Below are 17,516 nucleotides of genomic sequence, written 5' to 3'. Positions count from 1 at the left end.
AAGAACAAAAGATGCTCACGGCTCTCTTATAACCCTCTAGTATGCCAAAATATAATCCCAGATTCTCCTCCAGGAGACATCTGTCCACTTCTGCTTCAAGGTTGACTATAATGGATTTAGCCCTCAATAAGGCTGCAGCCATACAACGTCCCTTGTTGTACAAACTGGAGACCCCTGTTACATCTGTTTTTCCTATTCACTTTCTCTTCATCAGAAGCAGCTCAGAGGTTGTGGTTTCACCTTTTATGGAGAAGCCAAACCAATGCTATTCATGCCATTGAGGTAACCTTTGATACTATTTGGGAATTTCAGTTTGTCTTCATGACAGTGAGATGCTGGCTTACTGAAGAGACCAACCATAGGCTTGCACTATCCCTGCATGTATTGGGGGATAAAAGTCATACAATGGCCTTCCATCTATGCAGCTTCCTTCAGGAGCATGCTTATTCCCAATGCACAGGTCTCTGCTTGCACCAGGCTATATTCTAATTAAAAAAAAAAATACACAGACAGCTTGAGAAAGAGCTTCAGTCATCCTTCCTTTGCCAAAATGGGGCTGTTGTAGTTTCCATCAACTGCACTTTTGTCCTATGATTTTTATAATTTCTGTGACTTTCACATCTGGGCCAGTCAGCCCTGGGAGTGTCGAGCTCTGGAAACCTCTTCTGCCAGGTCTGAGCAGTGGGAGACAGGAGAGCTCTCCACTGGGAGAATTTGGCCCTGCTTCTGGGCTTTGGGGGTTTGTCTGCTCAGAGAAGAGCCAGGCTGTCAGCCTCAACATTTCTGACTGGCTTCTTAGGGCTAAAGATACAGAGGCTACACCCTGGTTCTCATGGTTGATGGGAGAAGATTCACAGGGTCCTAGTAGGACTGTTTGGGCAGATGCCACAGGCCTGGCATACCCAGGGCAAGGTGGGAACTTCTAGATTTAACATATTTGGCAGCAGACCAGTGAGATAATTGGGTCACAGTGGCAGTAAACAGCACTCTGTGAGGTGTCAGAAATGTCCACTCATAACCAAAAGGCATTGAGAAGCGACTGCTTGATCTCTTTCTGGAAAATAAGAATAAAAGCAAGCCATGTGACGACAGCAGCTGCAGCAGAGCGCAGAGTGGTTTGCATGAATTAGCAGCTTTCTGGCTGTTATCTATGGCAGCCTTAGCCAGCTACTTCTTCCATCACCTGCAGCTTCTGTGGGCTGAGGCCTCAGACTTACACCTTGAGGAGTACTGCAAACCAAAGCCACCAGCTCTGAGCCACAGACAAGTGGCTAGAGAAGGTCTTCTTCATCACTTACTGCTTGAAGTGTGGAATGGTGGTCATTTGTTGGAATGGGACCTTGGGTCTTGCAGCGTGGAGCACAGTGACCTTGAACTGCCCAATTCTGAACTTCAGAGAGCATTTGTGGAGTTTACTTGAGAGTTGAGCTAGATGGAGTGTGTCATAGCCTCAGTGGTTTGCATCTGAATCTTTCCGGCTAGCTAGCTGATATTTTAATTACTTCTCTTCATGGTGCAAAAGGGGTTTACTGAATCCCTATGTGTAGGAACTCAAACACCCTCCGAACACCAGTGTAACCCTACGTTCCATGCAAACCAGGTACTTCACCGTACTGCCTCCATGGTCCCTTCATGTTCGGCAGGAGGCTTTCTGCAGATCTAGGAAGCCCCTTGTCAAGACTGGCAGAGCAGTGGGCTAAGGGCATGTGCGTTTCAGACCTTCCCAGCGAGAGGTTACATTGCATTTCTACAGATAACTTTCTACTGTGGGTCTTTGACAAGTATGGTAGCCAAGCTTAGCCAAGCATCTCCAGAAGCCCTGCTGGGACCATGTTGGCTCTCCGTGAATCCAGCACTGGTATGCGGAGTCAAACCACCTAAACAAGTGACAGCCTCCTGCTGACTTGGAGACATGTTGTAGGCAGGGGAAAGGGAGAGCAACTCCCCCATTTCCCAGGAAGAAAGGATCCTCTTGCATGTGTTTGTTTTTCTGGTGGACCATATGACATGGGAGATTGTATTCCTTGCCAGAGCATCTATCACTTTCAAAAAAATTGACAAACACAGAAATTATTCAGGCATACTTCTAATTCTTGTTAAAGTCCTCTAAATCATATCAAGAGGAGAATCTCTCCCCATTCAGAGATCTCCCAGCCTGTTGCATAAGTTACTGGATGAACCGCAGAGACCCTTGTCAGTATTTTCCTGCTGCCTCCCCCCCCCCATACTACTGATGGGACCCAAGGAGAGAAGCATCTCTTGCAAGACCAAGCACCCACAGAACTGCTGGCAAGCAGCAGAATTAGTTCTGTCCTGTCCAGGAGACCACTACTTCACCCACTTCTCCTGCTGCCCCTCCTGCTGCCCCTTCTGGGGTGCTCTGGAGGGAGTCTGCCAGCACAGTCTTCTGGCACAGAAAAGACTCCAGGGAGGAAGATGTTTACACCAAGAAAAGTGGCTGCAATCCCTTGTTTGATGGGCTCTGCAAGGTGGAAAATAGGGAAAAGGTGATGAGAGCACAGAAAGGGCTGCCACATGCGAGGGGGCTGGGACAAGGTAGCAACGAGAAGAGTCACCCTGGTCACAAGCATCCCCTGGCTCCAATGCAAAGGGGCCTGGCTCCATCCAGCCCTTCAAGAGCAGTAAAGCCACAGACCCATGGCTGGCTCCTTCGCCTCATTGTCTGTGTGCTGGAGCAGGAGGCAGAGGGACTGGGGAGGGGGGACACCCCTATTCCTGATGGATCTGGCAGGACTGTGTCTGCCATGCACCAGGATTGGGGATGAATGGAAGATTTGTAGGCAGACCGCAAAAATAAATGCACTAGAAAAACAGTCTGACAATTCTCCACACGCTTGGTGTACATGATGCAAATTGATGTTTAAAGCTTATTTATTAGCTTGCATGCAAAATGCCAACGGTCTTTTTCTAGATCAGTGGGTATCCAATATTTTTTGGGGCGGGCGACATGGCAGTAATGGGAGCGAGCATGGCTAGGGATTGTATATCCAGAGGCTAGGGTTTATATCATGGGCTGCTCTCGACTGTTATAATTTGTGGCACAGATTCAGCGAGAATCTGATCTGCTGAAAATATTTGGGCTGTGAAAACTCCCACACTGTGACAGATGTCAAGTCCAATTAAGTGACTCGTGTCCAGGTTTCTGTCCAATAGGCTTTCCCATTAAATATCAATTTAAGAGGGAAAAAATGCCGTCCCCTTTTCTCCGAGCCTTTATTTCTTCCGACCACCTCTAAGCTGAACCCTTTGGTACCAGGAGCGGATCCGCACGCATCTCTGCTCTGCCTGTCTGTCTGTCTGTCTTGCCTCTGCCACCTTCCGCCCCCCTCCTTGGTTTCTTTGCCACTCCGGGAGGGGTGGGAGGAGGAACTACACTTTCTTTTTGTGCGTGTGAGCTTACCTTTCCTTGCACCGACGTTATTTCTAGCAGCCGCCGAGATTTTCGTTTATTTTCTTTTTATTTTTTTCTTTTCAGCGCTCGCACTTCTTTCTTTATCCTCACTCGAGAGATGCGGGAGGAGTTAGGAAGCTCAGGGACGGATGGGGGTTCCGTTTATCCTTTTTTCCTCCCCTTTCTCCAGCTCTTGAAGGACCAGAAGAAGAACTAAACCAAAACATTTATTTCCCGACGGCGTCTCCTACTCCTGCCCCTCTCCGCCGCATCGGTGAATGAACAAAACCGCACGTTGCACCTCCCAAAAATAAGAAATAAGAGAGAAGAAAGGAGGGAGAGACGCATTGTTACCCCGGGCCGAGGAACAAAGCCGGCTCCGCGCCCCGGGCTCCGCGCATCCCCGGGCCGGGAGCGGCGGCTCCGCGGGGAAGGAGAAGCCGAAGGGGCGGGGGAGACGGAATAATCCCGGCTGGTGCTATCGCCGCATCTCTTTTGTTATTTATCGCAATCGGGGGAAGAGGAGGAAGAGGAGCACTTTCCAGAGCAATTTCTCCCCCTCTTAAAACCGACCGGCGGGCGTCGCAGCCCGCTGCCCCCAATTAACGGGACTTTGATGGGGGAAACGCTTTTCCGCCCCTGATGCATCGTAAGTAACTTAAGTTGTTATTTTATCCTCCGTGAACAAACACGACGATAACATCTCCCAGCTCCGGAGCGCTGGAGGCCGCGGCGAGGGATGAGAGCTGCCTTCTCCCCAACCGAGCAGGACACTTTTCCTCTCGTAATTAATTTGATTTGGTTTTGATTTTTTTTTTTTTTTAAATTTTTCCATGCTTCGCTCCCGGAGGCTTATTTGAACTGTAAAGGAATCGCCGAGGGGGCGAGAGGACCTGGAGAGAGAGGCTGACCAAACGACTCCGCCGAGGTAAGCAGCCTTAACAATATTCCTTTTCCAGGTAACAAGGGCATGGGTTTACCGTGAGGAGAAAAAAAAAAAAAAAAAACAAAGAAAAAAAGCTTCTTTCCGGCTGAGCTTGACAAACTCCACCGTCTGGATAAACCCAAACCAAACGGGAAAATGCAACACACACCACAGAGAAACCTTTAAGCAACTTTCTCCAGAAGTACATCTGTAATTGCCGATTTTCCTACAACCACCCTGCGAATCCTCCCTCTGTCAGTGCGCCTTCGCATAAACCCCCTCACTTGGGTCTCAGTTGAAAGGTGATTTTTAAACCTTTCCTGTTTATTTATTTTTCCCAAGACATCTCTGATATCTGGGAGCCGGACGGATTTATTCCCTGCTCCTGCCTTGTGGGCCTGCTAAACGCTCCTTATTCAAAACAGAAGAAGTGCTTCCTATGGCCCCGGCAAACGGTGGCTCTTTCTCAGGGAAGCAAGCGCTCTCCTCTTCGCTCTCCTCATCCTCGAGCATCCTCATCCCCGAGCATCCTCAACCCCGAGCATCCTCATCCCCGGCAGAGCCCTCCCGCCCGGTGCCCGCACCTCTGCCCATGCGGGGAAGCTTGGCCTGGCTCTGCCTAGGAAGTGTTCCTCCTGCCCGTCATTTCATTTATTACTACTACTATTATAATAATTATTACTATTGCTTTTAATCGTAATGGATATTTTAAGTAGTGGCTGCCCCATCCCTGGAGGTGTTCAAGGCCAGGTTGGATGAGGCTTTGAGCAACCTGATCCCGTGGGAGGTGTCCCTGCCCACGGCAGGAGGAGTGGAATTGAATGATCTTTAAGGTCCCTTCCAACCCAAACCATTCGATGATAATTTATTTTTCCCAACCGGATCTGAGCCCCGAGAACACTTTGTCTGTAAACTTCACGTGGAGACACTTGGCAATCTGAATTCGGGGGAAAAGGGAGGGTGTGATGCACCCTCCTCCCTCCGGCTCGCTCTCCACCTCTCTCGACACCCCAGCCGTACATGCACACACACATTTGTGTCCAAGGTTATTCACGAGTTGCCTGATGTATTGTTTTATTACATGCCGGCATGTCCACGGGTGCGCTCGGATTTGTATTGCTGTCTACATGACAGATGGTGCTCTGTGAGGCCGCAAGAAGATACGATTCAATTTTCTTTTGAAAGGCACGTCTGCATTTATTTATTTATTTAGCTTCCCTCTGCTCTCCCCTTCTTTTCTCTCAGGGAGGGCAGAGGAGGGAAAATTTAAAGGAATGGAGAAGTTTAGCCGCTGCTTGGGGGGTTGTTTCTTTTTGAATCCGACGCTTAAAAACAGGAGACTTTCCAAGCATCCCTATTTAATCCCTGGCAAATCACTCTCCGCACAATTAGCAGCGAGGAAGGAAAAAAATAAGAAAAAGAAAAAAAAAGAAAAGAGCAAAAAGACAGCCCAGCAGAGACATCAGATCCCGCAGTTTTGATTGGGGAAATAAATTTTCCCATTGGCCTTGTTATGTTTGGGGAGCCTTGAGCCGTGTGTTTAGAAGCATCGTGTCTGTAGCTCGGTTCCTGTACAGCGTTATGGAAAGAGAAATGGTTAAGCAGAGGTTGGCGAGGCAGGAAATACGATATTAAAAATCGGGGGGCGGGGAATAAACGTAATATTGAAGGCTTTAGTTTGTTTGGATCAAAAAAAAATATATTCTTTTATTGCTTTCCGGGCCTTGTTCCTACACCGGAGGAATAATGGGAGGAAGTACATCCTGCCGAAGCTGCCGTCAAACGCTAGAAACGAGGCGGTAGATGACGGGGCGCTATATATCCCCGGCATTTCTCTCTTCCCTTCGTTCTACCGGCAGGAGCAGCGCCCCCCGCCCCTGGCCGGGCGACAGGGACAGGGCGCGGTGGCCGGTATTGATACCTAAAATGCCTGCAAATAAACTCTCCAGGACTCTTTTAGGAGTTTTAGAAAGCGGGCGTCCTTTATCAGGGCTGGGCAACATGACGGAGCGATCTCCACCAACTGTGTGCAGCCAGACAGGAGCTGGGACAGAACAGATTTCCCACTCACATGCATATGGATAAATTTTCCCAGAAATCTTATGCATATTCTATTACTATCCGAGGTCTAATTTTCATGTTACTACAAAACTTTGCAACAGTCAAAACTTTTGCTAATTTGGAGCTGGCTCCAGCTCTCTGCTTGACCTTGCATTTGAGATAGGAAAACACTGCAAACAGAGGTAATTACAGAAGAAGAGACATCTGTTCAGCACAGATCACACTGAACACAAGATGTTATCATGTCCAAAGAATTAACAATGGCTGAGAAAATACCGTTTTAAAGAAAATGTTCTATCAGAGGAACATTGTGTCTAACTTTCAAAGAATGCAGTTACTTAGATGAAACTTTACTTTAGCTTAAATCGGTAATATTCCACTTTTTGTAATAGTAACTACTTCTTGTATCAATATGTCCCTATCCCTATCCCATCTACATCCATGTCTCTGTCCATGTCGCCATGCCTATCCCTGTCCATGTCACTGTCTCTATCTTTATCCCTGTCCCTGTTCGTGTCCCTGTCCCTGTTCACATCCCTCTTCCTAACCCTGCCCCTATCCCTGTCCCTATTCCTAACCCTAACCATACCCTTATCCCTATCCCTGTCCCTGCCCCTGTGCCTATCCTTGTCCCTGTCTCTGTCCTTGTCCCTGTGCCTATCCCTGTCCCTAACACTGTGCCTATCCCTCTCCCTGTCCCTACCCATGTCCTTGTGCCTATCCCTGTCCCTCTCTCTGTCCTTGTCCTTGTGCCCATCCCTGTCCCTATTCCTAACACTGTGCCTATCCCTCTCCCTGTCCCTACCCATGTCCCTGCCTATGTCCCTGCCCATGTCCCTATCCCTATCCCTATCCCTATCCCTATCCCTATCCCTATCCCTATCCCTATCCCTATCCCCGTCCCTGTCCCTATCCCTATCCCCGTCCCTGTCCCTATTCCTGTCCCGCTCTCTGTCCCATTCCCATTCCCTGCCCCGTCCCTGCCTCGCCTCTTTCCCTCTCGGGGCTCTGACCCGCTCTTTCCGCTTCTCTGTCCCGCGAAGGCTCCTCCTCCGCCCCCTCCAAGATGATGCTTAGCCCGGACCAAGCCGCCGACTCCGACCACCCGTCCTCGGCCCCCTCGGACCCGGAGTCGCTGGGCGGCGCGGATGCCCAGGCGCTCAGCTGCTGCGCCTCGGACCCCGAGCCGGCGGAGGGCGGCGGCGGGGCGGGCCGGGGCGGCGGGGAGAGCCGTGCCGGGGGCCGCCCGGGGCTGCACCCTGCGCCGCTCAGCCGGGAGGAGAAGCGGCGGCGGCGCCGCGCCACGGCCAAGTACCGCTCGGCGCACGCCACGCGGGAGCGCATCCGCGTGGAGGCGTTCAACCTCGCCTTCGCCGAGCTGCGCAAGCTGCTGCCCACCCTGCCCCCCGACAAGAAACTCTCCAAGATCGAGATCCTGCGCCTCGCCATCTGCTACATCTCCTATCTCAACCACGTCCTGGATGTGTAGCGCCTTGGCGCCCCGGCGGACAAACCCCATTCCCCACGGGAGCCCCCCCCCCCCCCACCTGCCACCGGGACGTCCCCGCATCCCTGTCACCGGCACATCCCTCCATCCCCGCATCCCTGCCGCCACCGGCACATCCTTGCATCCCTGCTGCCACCGCACATCCCTCCATCCCCGCCGGGGCATCCCCGACACCGGGACATCCCTCCATCCCCGCATCCCCAACATATCCCTCCATCCCCGCAGGGACATCCCTGTATTCCCGACACCGGCACATCTCTCCATTCTCGCTAGGGCATCCCTCCATCCCCACCGGGACATCCCTCCATCCCCGCCACCGCCACATCCCTCTATCCTCATCGGGACATTTCTCCATCCCCGCCGCCACCGGGACATCCCCGCAACCCCGCCGTCCCCGGTCCAGCGGCGAGGGCAGCGGCGGGCAACGCCTTCCCCGGGGCGGCGGGGACGCGGGAGTGTCCCCACAGCATCTCCTCTCCCCCCGGGACTTCCCCTGCACGGGACCCCGTTTTTTCGAAGGGAAGTGTAAAACCGGATTGTTTCTTCAGGCTGTCAAGTGCCCCTTTATATATATATCCAAAAAACCACATCTACTTGTGACCTTAAACGTGTGACCCATGGGTGCAGTTAAAAATAACTATTTTTTATTTATGGTAGAAGGAGTGGACAATTTATTTTTTTCAAGACTTATTTATTTTTCAGAGTGGTGGCAATTTTACTTTGGATACTTCGTGCCAATTGGTTTCTATAGTCGGGTGTTTACACTTTCTCCTGTGGAATATTATGTTTAACTTGATGAGTGTTTGTTGAGATTGATACAGTGTTCCTTTCCCTTTTTATTTTAATTTATTTTCCCCCTCCGATATATTGCACTTGTGTACGACAAACATCTCCTTCCTCCCTCTTTATACGTATATTTTATATATATCAAGGCATTTTTTTCTTTCTTTTTTATTTTTTTTTTCTTTTCGTGTGGGATCGACAACCACTAGCACTTAACTAGAAGAGTTTTTTTAAAAACTTGTTGTTATTCTGATCTATAGTTGCGTCTGAAAAGTACTTTGCAAATTGTTTATTGTTTGCAAATTGTTATAAGGGAAGTAGTTTCTTTGTGGGTGTATACGTGCGTGTGTGTATACATGCATGTGTGGGGGAGTGAGCGTGGGCGTGTATGTGTGTGACATATTTTTAGGAAAGGACATTTTTCCTAAAAAAAAAAAAAAAAAAGAGAAATAAAAGTAAATCCAGGACTGCTTTCCTTTGTGACAACCAAAAAAATTCTATAGCCTGAAAATATTTCATGTTCTTTGCTGTGAATCTCTTAAAAACAAGAAGCGCATTTTAGGGTTGAAAGAGAAAAAGAAAAAAACCCACATCTGCTATCCAAAGATTTTAGTCTTTTTCAGGGTTTTTTTGTGTGTCTCTGTTGCTTTATATAATGCAATATTTTGTAGTGAAAATAGATAAATCTGGTTTCTATCTGATGCGTTTTTCATATTTCTCATGAATGGTGAGCTGTTTTACATATAAATAAAAGTATCAAATAAAAGCTGTTTTTTCCTAATTATTTTTTCCATGTTGGTCTTTCTATAAGATGGAGATGTGACATCCTTACAAATAAGGATTACAAAGCTTTCTCAAGTCGTGCATGGGAAAGCTTCAACGTTACCTAGGGAGACTCCGCCTGCAGTCCCTTCAACACAGCTCTCCTGCTCCAGCTCCTCTCAGCTGGCTGCGCTGCCCAAATGCATAAGGGGGCACAGGACCACCACTTTCACCTTCTCCCAATCATGGACACAACTGGCATCTAGTCGCATGTTTCAAATTTCAGGCTGCAAAATGAAACTCCATGCTTGCCAGCACCAGTTTCGCCACATCGCTCTTCGATATGTCCAACTTTGCAACCAAAGTGTACGTGGTTCATCCCGCCTTGTATTGGATATGTATTGGATTTTCTTTCTCTTGTTTGAATTCACTTTTGATCCTTTTGCTGACCAGGTCCAATTCTACCAAAACCAAGTAAAAATCTTGGGCCATTTCCTTGTTTTTGAAAACCTCAACCATGCTCCTTTATAGAAGGGTTCAGTGGCAAAGCCTGTCATTTGAAACACAGATACAGACTCAATAACAGACAGGTTAATGCCTGAGTAACGTGAGACCTCTGTGCCATCCCATTTATTATATCCTTTTCTTGTTTACCACAAGGGGTTAATTTTACCTATAATTTGAATATTGCCATTGACTCGGCATCTGTGTCATCCATTGTTATTTACTGGAGAGATAGTGCCCTCCCCCCCATTTTTATAGCTGACACTTTGCACAGCAGTTTAATTAAGTGTGGGCTTGACCAGCTGAAAAGCTGCATGCAGAAAACCTGTCAGAGAGGCTGTTAAATCCACTTTCTACCAATGCACTCTTCCCATGTCCCAAGGGAGCACGTACCTCTTTGGTGTGGTTTTCAAATTCTGCATTTTTCAGGGCTGGAATAATTCCAACAACTTTGGAGCTGTTTTTCTTTGGGACAGGCTTGTTTCTTAGCTTTTGTCAACACCTGGACACTGGGTTAAGTTTGATAGTAAGTGCCTGAGTGGTATTGTAAATCCTGTCATCCAGCAAGTCTTCATACTACCAAAATTCAGAAAGACCTACTTAATAAAAAGATTAACATATTATTTCCAAAATTCAGAAAGATCTAGTTAATAAAAAGATTAACATATTATTTCCTTTTCAGATGCGGAAGGCACATTTTAGCAAAGACAGTACTCTGCGCTACCTTACTGTAAAGGATGGTATCTCCAATCACTGGTGGTTGATTCAAACACACAGAGCATCGGATAAAGAGATGTGGTCCCAGAGTTCCCTCTGGACACAGTCCCAGGCCTAGGGCTTTTGCAAACACAAAAATGGTCAAGTCGTTTTTTTTTTGGCTGAAAAATGCTCAAACTATGACTCTGCAGGGAAGTTTGCAGCCCAGCAGTGGTTGTTAGCCCGGTGTACTAAGGCCTTAGCTGCGGGCCACTGTGCCCAAGCAATAAGCCAGTGAGTTCTCTGTGTTGTAAGCAGAGGAGAGGGTAGCATGGAGATGTCTGGGAACAGCTCAGGTTTGGAAGCAAGGATAATCATAGAATGGTTTGGGTTGGAAGGGAACTTAAAGTTCATCCTGTTCCAAACTCCCTGCCATGGGCAGGGACACCTGACACTAGAGCAGGTTGCTCAAAGACCCATCCAACCTGGCCTTGAACACCTCCAGGGATGGTGCATTTACACCTTCTCTAGGCAACGTATTCCAGTGTCTCACCACCCTTGTAGTGAAGAGTTGTTCTTTATATCTAATCTAAATCTACCCTCTCACAGCTTAAAGCCATCACCCCTTGTCCCAACACTACATGTCCTTGTAAAGAGCTGCTGCCCATCTTTCCTGTAGGCCTCCTTTAGGTACTGGAAGGCTGCTATGAGGTCTCTCCAGAGCTTGGGATTGCCCCAGTCCAGATGCAGGACCTTGCATTTGGCCTTGTTGAACTTCATGAAATTTGCAGTTCATTGTCTGGGTCATCCCATTCCTGTGATCCAGTGGAACATCGGCGAGCCTGCTTGCACTCAGAGAGAGGGCAGGAAGGGATGATTTTTGTGGCATCCACAGGACCGAGTTTCAGGTTCAGCCTGCAGAAGGGTCATGACACTTGACCTGAAGAGTGTGTCCTTTTCTTCAAAAGTTTTACCTGAGAGAAGAAATTGCTTCTCCCTACAAGCCATATTCATCCGCTCACCAACTTGCTTACATCCTCTCACCACCACAACATCATCCCAACCACTTCTATTATTTCTGCTGGCATAAAAAAAACCAAACACATTCTTGTCCAATAGTTGATAACTGCTGAAAAGAAAACTTAGGTTTTGTTCCTTTTTTTTTTAGCTTTGAGAAATATCAGAGTAGCACATACAAGCTACAAGGCCAACGCAATAAAAAGGCTGTAGGGCTGAATGGTCAGAAGTCTAGACTTATGAAGAATGGGTAAACAATTTTAACTCCACCCCACTGCAAGTCTGTATGAGACAGCAATAAATCTAATTATATAATCAAAGTTACTTTGCTTATGCCTATGTTCCCTCAGTGATACAGGAACAAATGATTTTGAGTGACAATATTATAGGAAGAATGGTGTGGAATTGCTCAACAGAAGTTTTCATCACGCGTGGCCAATCTAGCCATTGGCAGGGAAGAAACACAGAGTTCATATACCCTGTTTTTTTCAGGGACTAAAGCTAAGGTTAAAGCTACATTCAGATACCTTTCTTTAACATTTAAAGAGGAGCTGATCCTATAAACCATGAAAGAAAGCATAATCAGAGACAGAGAAGGCAGAGCACTACTTCTGGACTTTCAGCCGAGGTGCTTTAAGCCTAGCTCCATCCAATATATAAAACATGGCATGGAAATCTCCAGCATTCACAGAGAGGAAATGCTTCTAATGGATAATTCCAGAATATCCCAGGACAACAGATATCCCAGCACACCCTTAGCATAAGGTGGTAACACCTAGTATGACACATTTGTAGACCTGTATGAACATATACCGACATTGAGAGAGATCCATTTTTACATAGGTGTTGTTAAGACACAAGGCATCTAATGCAGCCAAACCCTAGAAACAGATCCCGACCCTGATACAGCAAACAAGGGCAGACAGCAAGCCAAAAGCAACTTCTACAAATAAACTTACTGATTTCCACAGACACAGCTAAGGGGGACTCTTTCTAGGAGTACCATATACTTTCCCAAGAGTAAAGGACATAGAGCATGAAATATTCCAAAATAGAGACATTTATGCTGCTCTTAGATATACAAAAGGAAGGATTTCTAGACACCAACCATCCCTCACCAGCAAAGTGCGTGGTATGTACATGTGCATTCAGGATCACACTACTCACCAGCCTCAAAGTAATGCCTTATTGTTAGAAAGGGAGTGAGTTATATAGGATATTACAACCGATACTGACAGAAGAGAAACTCTGAGAGACTTGGATGTAATTTGATATCTTTGCTGTATTTGTAGCAGAGCAGAGCTTGTGTGCATATGAGAGAGAGAGATTGCGGAGTGGGCAAGCTGAAGAGGACGCTGTATATCAAATTCAACAAAGAAATGGATCTTTTCCAATACAAAGCCATGAAGAAATACCAGCAACATTCTATTTATCTATTCAAATATCTATCCATCTAGCCATCCTGTAACCCAATTAACCCAGTCCTTTTAGGATGAATAAATGTGTTCTAATATCAGCTATTATTTTTCAGTACTCTCAGTTTATTCTCCAGGGTGGGACAGATCAATAACCACAACAGCAACCGACCCAAAAGGAAAAGGCAATCTCTTGGCACTTCTTATTTATTTCTTCAGAGGCGATTTTGATTTTCCTGCCTCTTCCCCCGGTGACAGATTTTGCCTTTCCTATCCAGAATGGTCATGTTGTTTTATCCTGGGCTCTATTTGCATGTGGGCTTCAGATTCGTCTTTGGCTTCTTGCATGGTTTGGGATGAGACCCTCTCGTCCCCAGAGAGGGGGGCAGGTGTTGCTCCAGTCGAGCGAATGGAACCAAATTACAGGACCGTCTGTCGCCTCCTCTGGGAGCTGGCAGAGGGAGGGGAGGAAAGGGAGGGGAATGGGATGCTGTATGACAGAAAAGAAAAGCAGAACATCATACTGATGCTGATAAGAGCTTGAAAACATGAGTCACCCCAGCCCACAGCCCCACCCAAAACCAGGCAGAAGCCACCTGAAAGAGAAATGTCAGGAGTAGAGACAGAAATAAATGGAGTCACTGGGCTGGAATAACTCAGGCTTAAAATGAAACAGAGCTCAGATCCTGTCTGAAAGTGGACAGGAAAGCTTTTGAAAAAGCTCTGAAAGGTTTTTTTTTCCACTCCCTGCTGCATGCTTTGATGTTCCCATCTCTGTCCCTCTAGAGCAGGTTCCTCTGCCCATCATCACTCTCCACCAGCTTGTCACTGCCCAGCTCTGCAAGCCTCCCCTTCAGCCTCTCCTTCCTCCTGCCACTCCTCCTGCTCTCCTCACAGCCATCCTGCCCTTCGAAGTCACTGAGAGTTGCAAGACTGCACAGAGGTCCTGATCCTTCACCACTACTGGCTTACGTCCTCCAGCGCAGCTTGTCTTTGCTCCCACAGGGACCTGCTTGGTGCTCCAGCTCAGGGGCAGGGTGACAGGGCTAGTAGCTTTCTTCCTCTCTAATCCGTGCAGAATCTTACCCAATCAACCTGAGAGAGCAGATGATGTTATGGAACTTACACTCTTCTCACACCTACCCAGATGCCTCATGCTTTCTTGGCGATTTGATACACACACCCCTCCCCTCCTTGTTTCTGGTGCTTCTTCCTCCTAAGCTTCACATACACATATTTGCATGTGTAATGATAACCCTCGCAGTGGCAGAGCACAGAGACAGTTGGAAAGCAACAGGTGACATTTGTTCTGCTGTTCCTCACTGAAACATGAAGATGATCAGAGAAGAGAAAACTGCCCTGGGGAGAATTCAGAGGAGACAGGGAAGAAGGGATATAAAAAGGTACCATTAGAAACATTTAAATCAAAGCAGCACAGTGTAAAAGAGAGAAAGGCGGAGGAAGCCAGGTCACACAGGTGGAGGGGCCTCATCAGTCACAGACTGAGCAATAACGCAATGGATTTTGCATGAGGGTGTTGGGGTGTACAAGTGAACCCGAGCTACATGCAAGTAGAACAATGGGGGGAAAAAAACCCACATAAAAAGTCAGGCAACAAACATGAGAAAAGATAGCAGCAGAAAGTGTGGGGAAGAAGAATGTAAGTTGCTGGGTAGAGCTGCTAGTATGGGAGGATAGGGAGAAGGTGCTCCGTTGAGGCAGAGGCAGCAGCTCACTTCGGGGGTTCGAAGCAAGTTCAACTTAGGAACAGACAGGGAGGGAACTGGAAGGAGTCATCAGTTAGGTATTAGAGACTACTGAGGAGAGATCATCAGAACTTTAATTATGACCAGAGGGATGGACTCGCACAAGAATATTTTTTTCAAGGACTGAAAGACAAGATGTTTGTCATACATACAAAACCAATCCTCCAGAGAAGTCCTCTGTCTTTCTCCTTGCTCAAAACTATTCTGTGCAGGGAAACGTTTGCAGGGTCTGGCAGAAAGTTTTGCAAACCCTGCAGCTACAGCTCAGCACTGGCTCACAAACAAGACAAACACACAAAAAAGAAGAAAGAAAGGAAAGAAAAGAAAAGCAGAGCAGAGCAAGAGAGAGCAGAATTCAACTGTGTGCAGGTACAACATTCAAAGATAACTCTTTGCACATCTCAGACTCAGTATTCCCAACATCAAGTGCCTTCTGCAGATTTAAGCAATTTCAAGGTTTAAGACAGGCTTCAACACTTTCCAAGAAATGACCTCTATAAGATAGAGCCACAAACCTGTATTGAACTCTCATTATTCCATATAATAATCATAAATAAAGACAAGGAGTGGCCATGGGAAATTGCAGAAGGACTGTGCAAGACTGATAAAATAGCACACAAGAAATTCAATCCAAAAAAAGTGATAAGGTGATGCACACAGGGAAGAACATTTCTAACTTCACATCCTGAGTGAACCGTGGAAGCAAGATCTTGTAGATATGATATGTTGTTAAATGATAAGCTTGGTCCTTGGTGGAGTGAAAAAAGATAATGAGATGTTAGATTTTATTATCTTTGTAGAGAGAATGGAACAGGTGGAGAACAAGGCAGAGAGCATCATTATGCCATTGCTTAAAACAAAAGTAAGTCCGCATCCTGAATGCCATGTCCAGCTTTGGTCCGCCAGTCAGTAAGTACACAGTAAAAGTTCAAAAGCATCTGAGAATGGCTGCAGGATAACCCGAAACATGGAGTAGCTTCTGTACAAGAAATGACTAAGTGAAAAGAATTAAGTCAGTGGTGATTTTTGCAGAAAGATGTAGTACCCCAGTTAAGAAGGGAATGGTGGAAAAGGACTAGTTGTTCCCTGTCTCTTCCAATATAATTTGATAGCAGGAGGCATTAAATGTAACTGTTGTGTGTCAGGTTCAAAACAAAGAAAAGGAGTTGTCTCATCACCATCTGCATTAGAGTTGTGGAGCTCCTTCCTCAGGATGTTTTGAAAACAAAAATATTACAGAAGTTCAAGGACAGAAGCTCATGAAGAGAAATTTGCTGAGGATTTTTTAAAGATGTAGACGTTGTCTCCAACTCGGGCTCTTCTCAAGCCATAAATGGCTGAGGGCCAGCAGACTTCTCTAGTACTAAGTATTGTATATACCTTCACTACTGTGACATTCCCCAGGTATCTGGCTTTGGCCTCCATTTGTTCTGAGATGCTGGGCTAGATAGATGTTCAGTTCATCTCAGTGCAACTGCTTTTACATACTTTCTCACGATCTGAAGGAAATGGAACTTTGACAGATGCAAACTTCTTTCAAGTCTCTGTCTCTTTGGATCCAAACACAAAAGCTCTCAATGTGGTAAGTCTCCAGTAGGCCAGTGTGACAAGGTTAATATGAACTTTTGGATCAGAAGAGAGGAGGGCAACAAGAGAAACAAATGTGGTTTTCATGGAAGCCAAAGCGTTAGAGTCTGATGTCAGATCCATAAAGGTAAATCTACTGGTCTCAATGATGTTACTTGGAATTGTCACCAGACAATTCTAAGAAGGATCCCAGGGTTTCATAGGTATTCAAAGATGTCTCAAACAGACAATGAGTTGTGGGTTGACATCATATGTAATTATTCAGACAATCCCAGTATAAACAGACCAGCCTAAATTTTGTGGACAGAGGCTATTTCCAGTATAAGCCAGGTCTTGTTGCTCAGCCAGGTGTGGGGTCTCCAAAAGAAGTTTGGGGACACTCATCCCTGATTTCTTGATGAGGAAACAGAACATAAAAATCATCCAGAGATTCAGAAATTGTCTTTAAATACAAAAATCACTTTCCTGTACATGGGCATATGACTGTTTCAAAGTCTGTGCTCTCTCCTTCAGCCAGTAGCAGAGAAGGCATGGCTCAAGGAAAGTATCTCAAAAAAGCCGCAGAGTAGCCTGCCTGGCTCCCCCAGTCCAGGGCTCCCCACACAAAGCTCATGAATGCCAAAGGATTTCTTGAGAAGGAACTAGCAGATTTCTTGACCCATAAAATAGCTTCAGACAATGTACAAAATAAATCAATGGAAGACTTCCCTACTCCATTCGCTCTGTAACTCCATTCGGTTCTGTAAAGGTGAATTTACCTCACTTAACCTTTTCTTGAATTACTCTTAAAGCAGCTCTCAGTGGTGGGTTTACAGTGCATGCTTGACCTACAGACACTCATAAAACCTCCTCTGTATCATTTCAAGACATCCAGAACTCTTGCTACCAAACAACTTGCTTCTCAAAAGCATCCAAAAGGTGAAGTACTACATGAAATATGATTCAGACTACAGATTTACAATCTACCAAAGTGCATAGTGTTATGAGGAACCAAGGGCAGGGTCAAGTCCCACCAGTCACACAGGGATTCTGGCACCAGACTGTGTTGTAGCCAAAGGGTAGAACTCCCTTGTAATCTTTT

At 46.6% G+C, this 17,516-nt stretch overlaps 1 protein-coding gene across 1 annotated transcript; it reads left to right on the top strand.

The window, feature by feature from the left end:
• The first annotated feature begins 3,257 nt into the window (after positions 1–3,257).
• NHLH2 (nescient helix-loop-helix 2) lies at positions 3,258–8,840 on the top strand. Its single transcript, XM_054057047.1, has 3 exons — positions 3,258–4,061; positions 4,263–4,340; positions 7,442–8,840. The coding sequence occupies exon 3, from the start codon at positions 7,465–7,467 to the stop codon at positions 7,885–7,887; it is 423 nt and encodes a 140-aa protein (XP_053913022.1). The 5' UTR covers positions 3,258–4,061; positions 4,263–4,340; positions 7,442–7,464; the 3' UTR covers positions 7,888–8,840.
• Positions 8,841–17,516: the final 8,676 nt, after the last annotated feature.

The sequence above is a fragment of the Cuculus canorus genome, chromosome 1 (genome assembly GCF_017976375.1).
Source record: "Cuculus canorus isolate bCucCan1 chromosome 1, bCucCan1.pri, whole genome shotgun sequence".
NCBI classification, from domain to species: domain Eukaryota; kingdom Metazoa; phylum Chordata; class Aves; order Cuculiformes; family Cuculidae; genus Cuculus; species Cuculus canorus.
The sequence above is the reverse complement of the archived record's forward strand: the minus strand, read 5'-3'. Positions and strand labels throughout refer to the sequence as shown.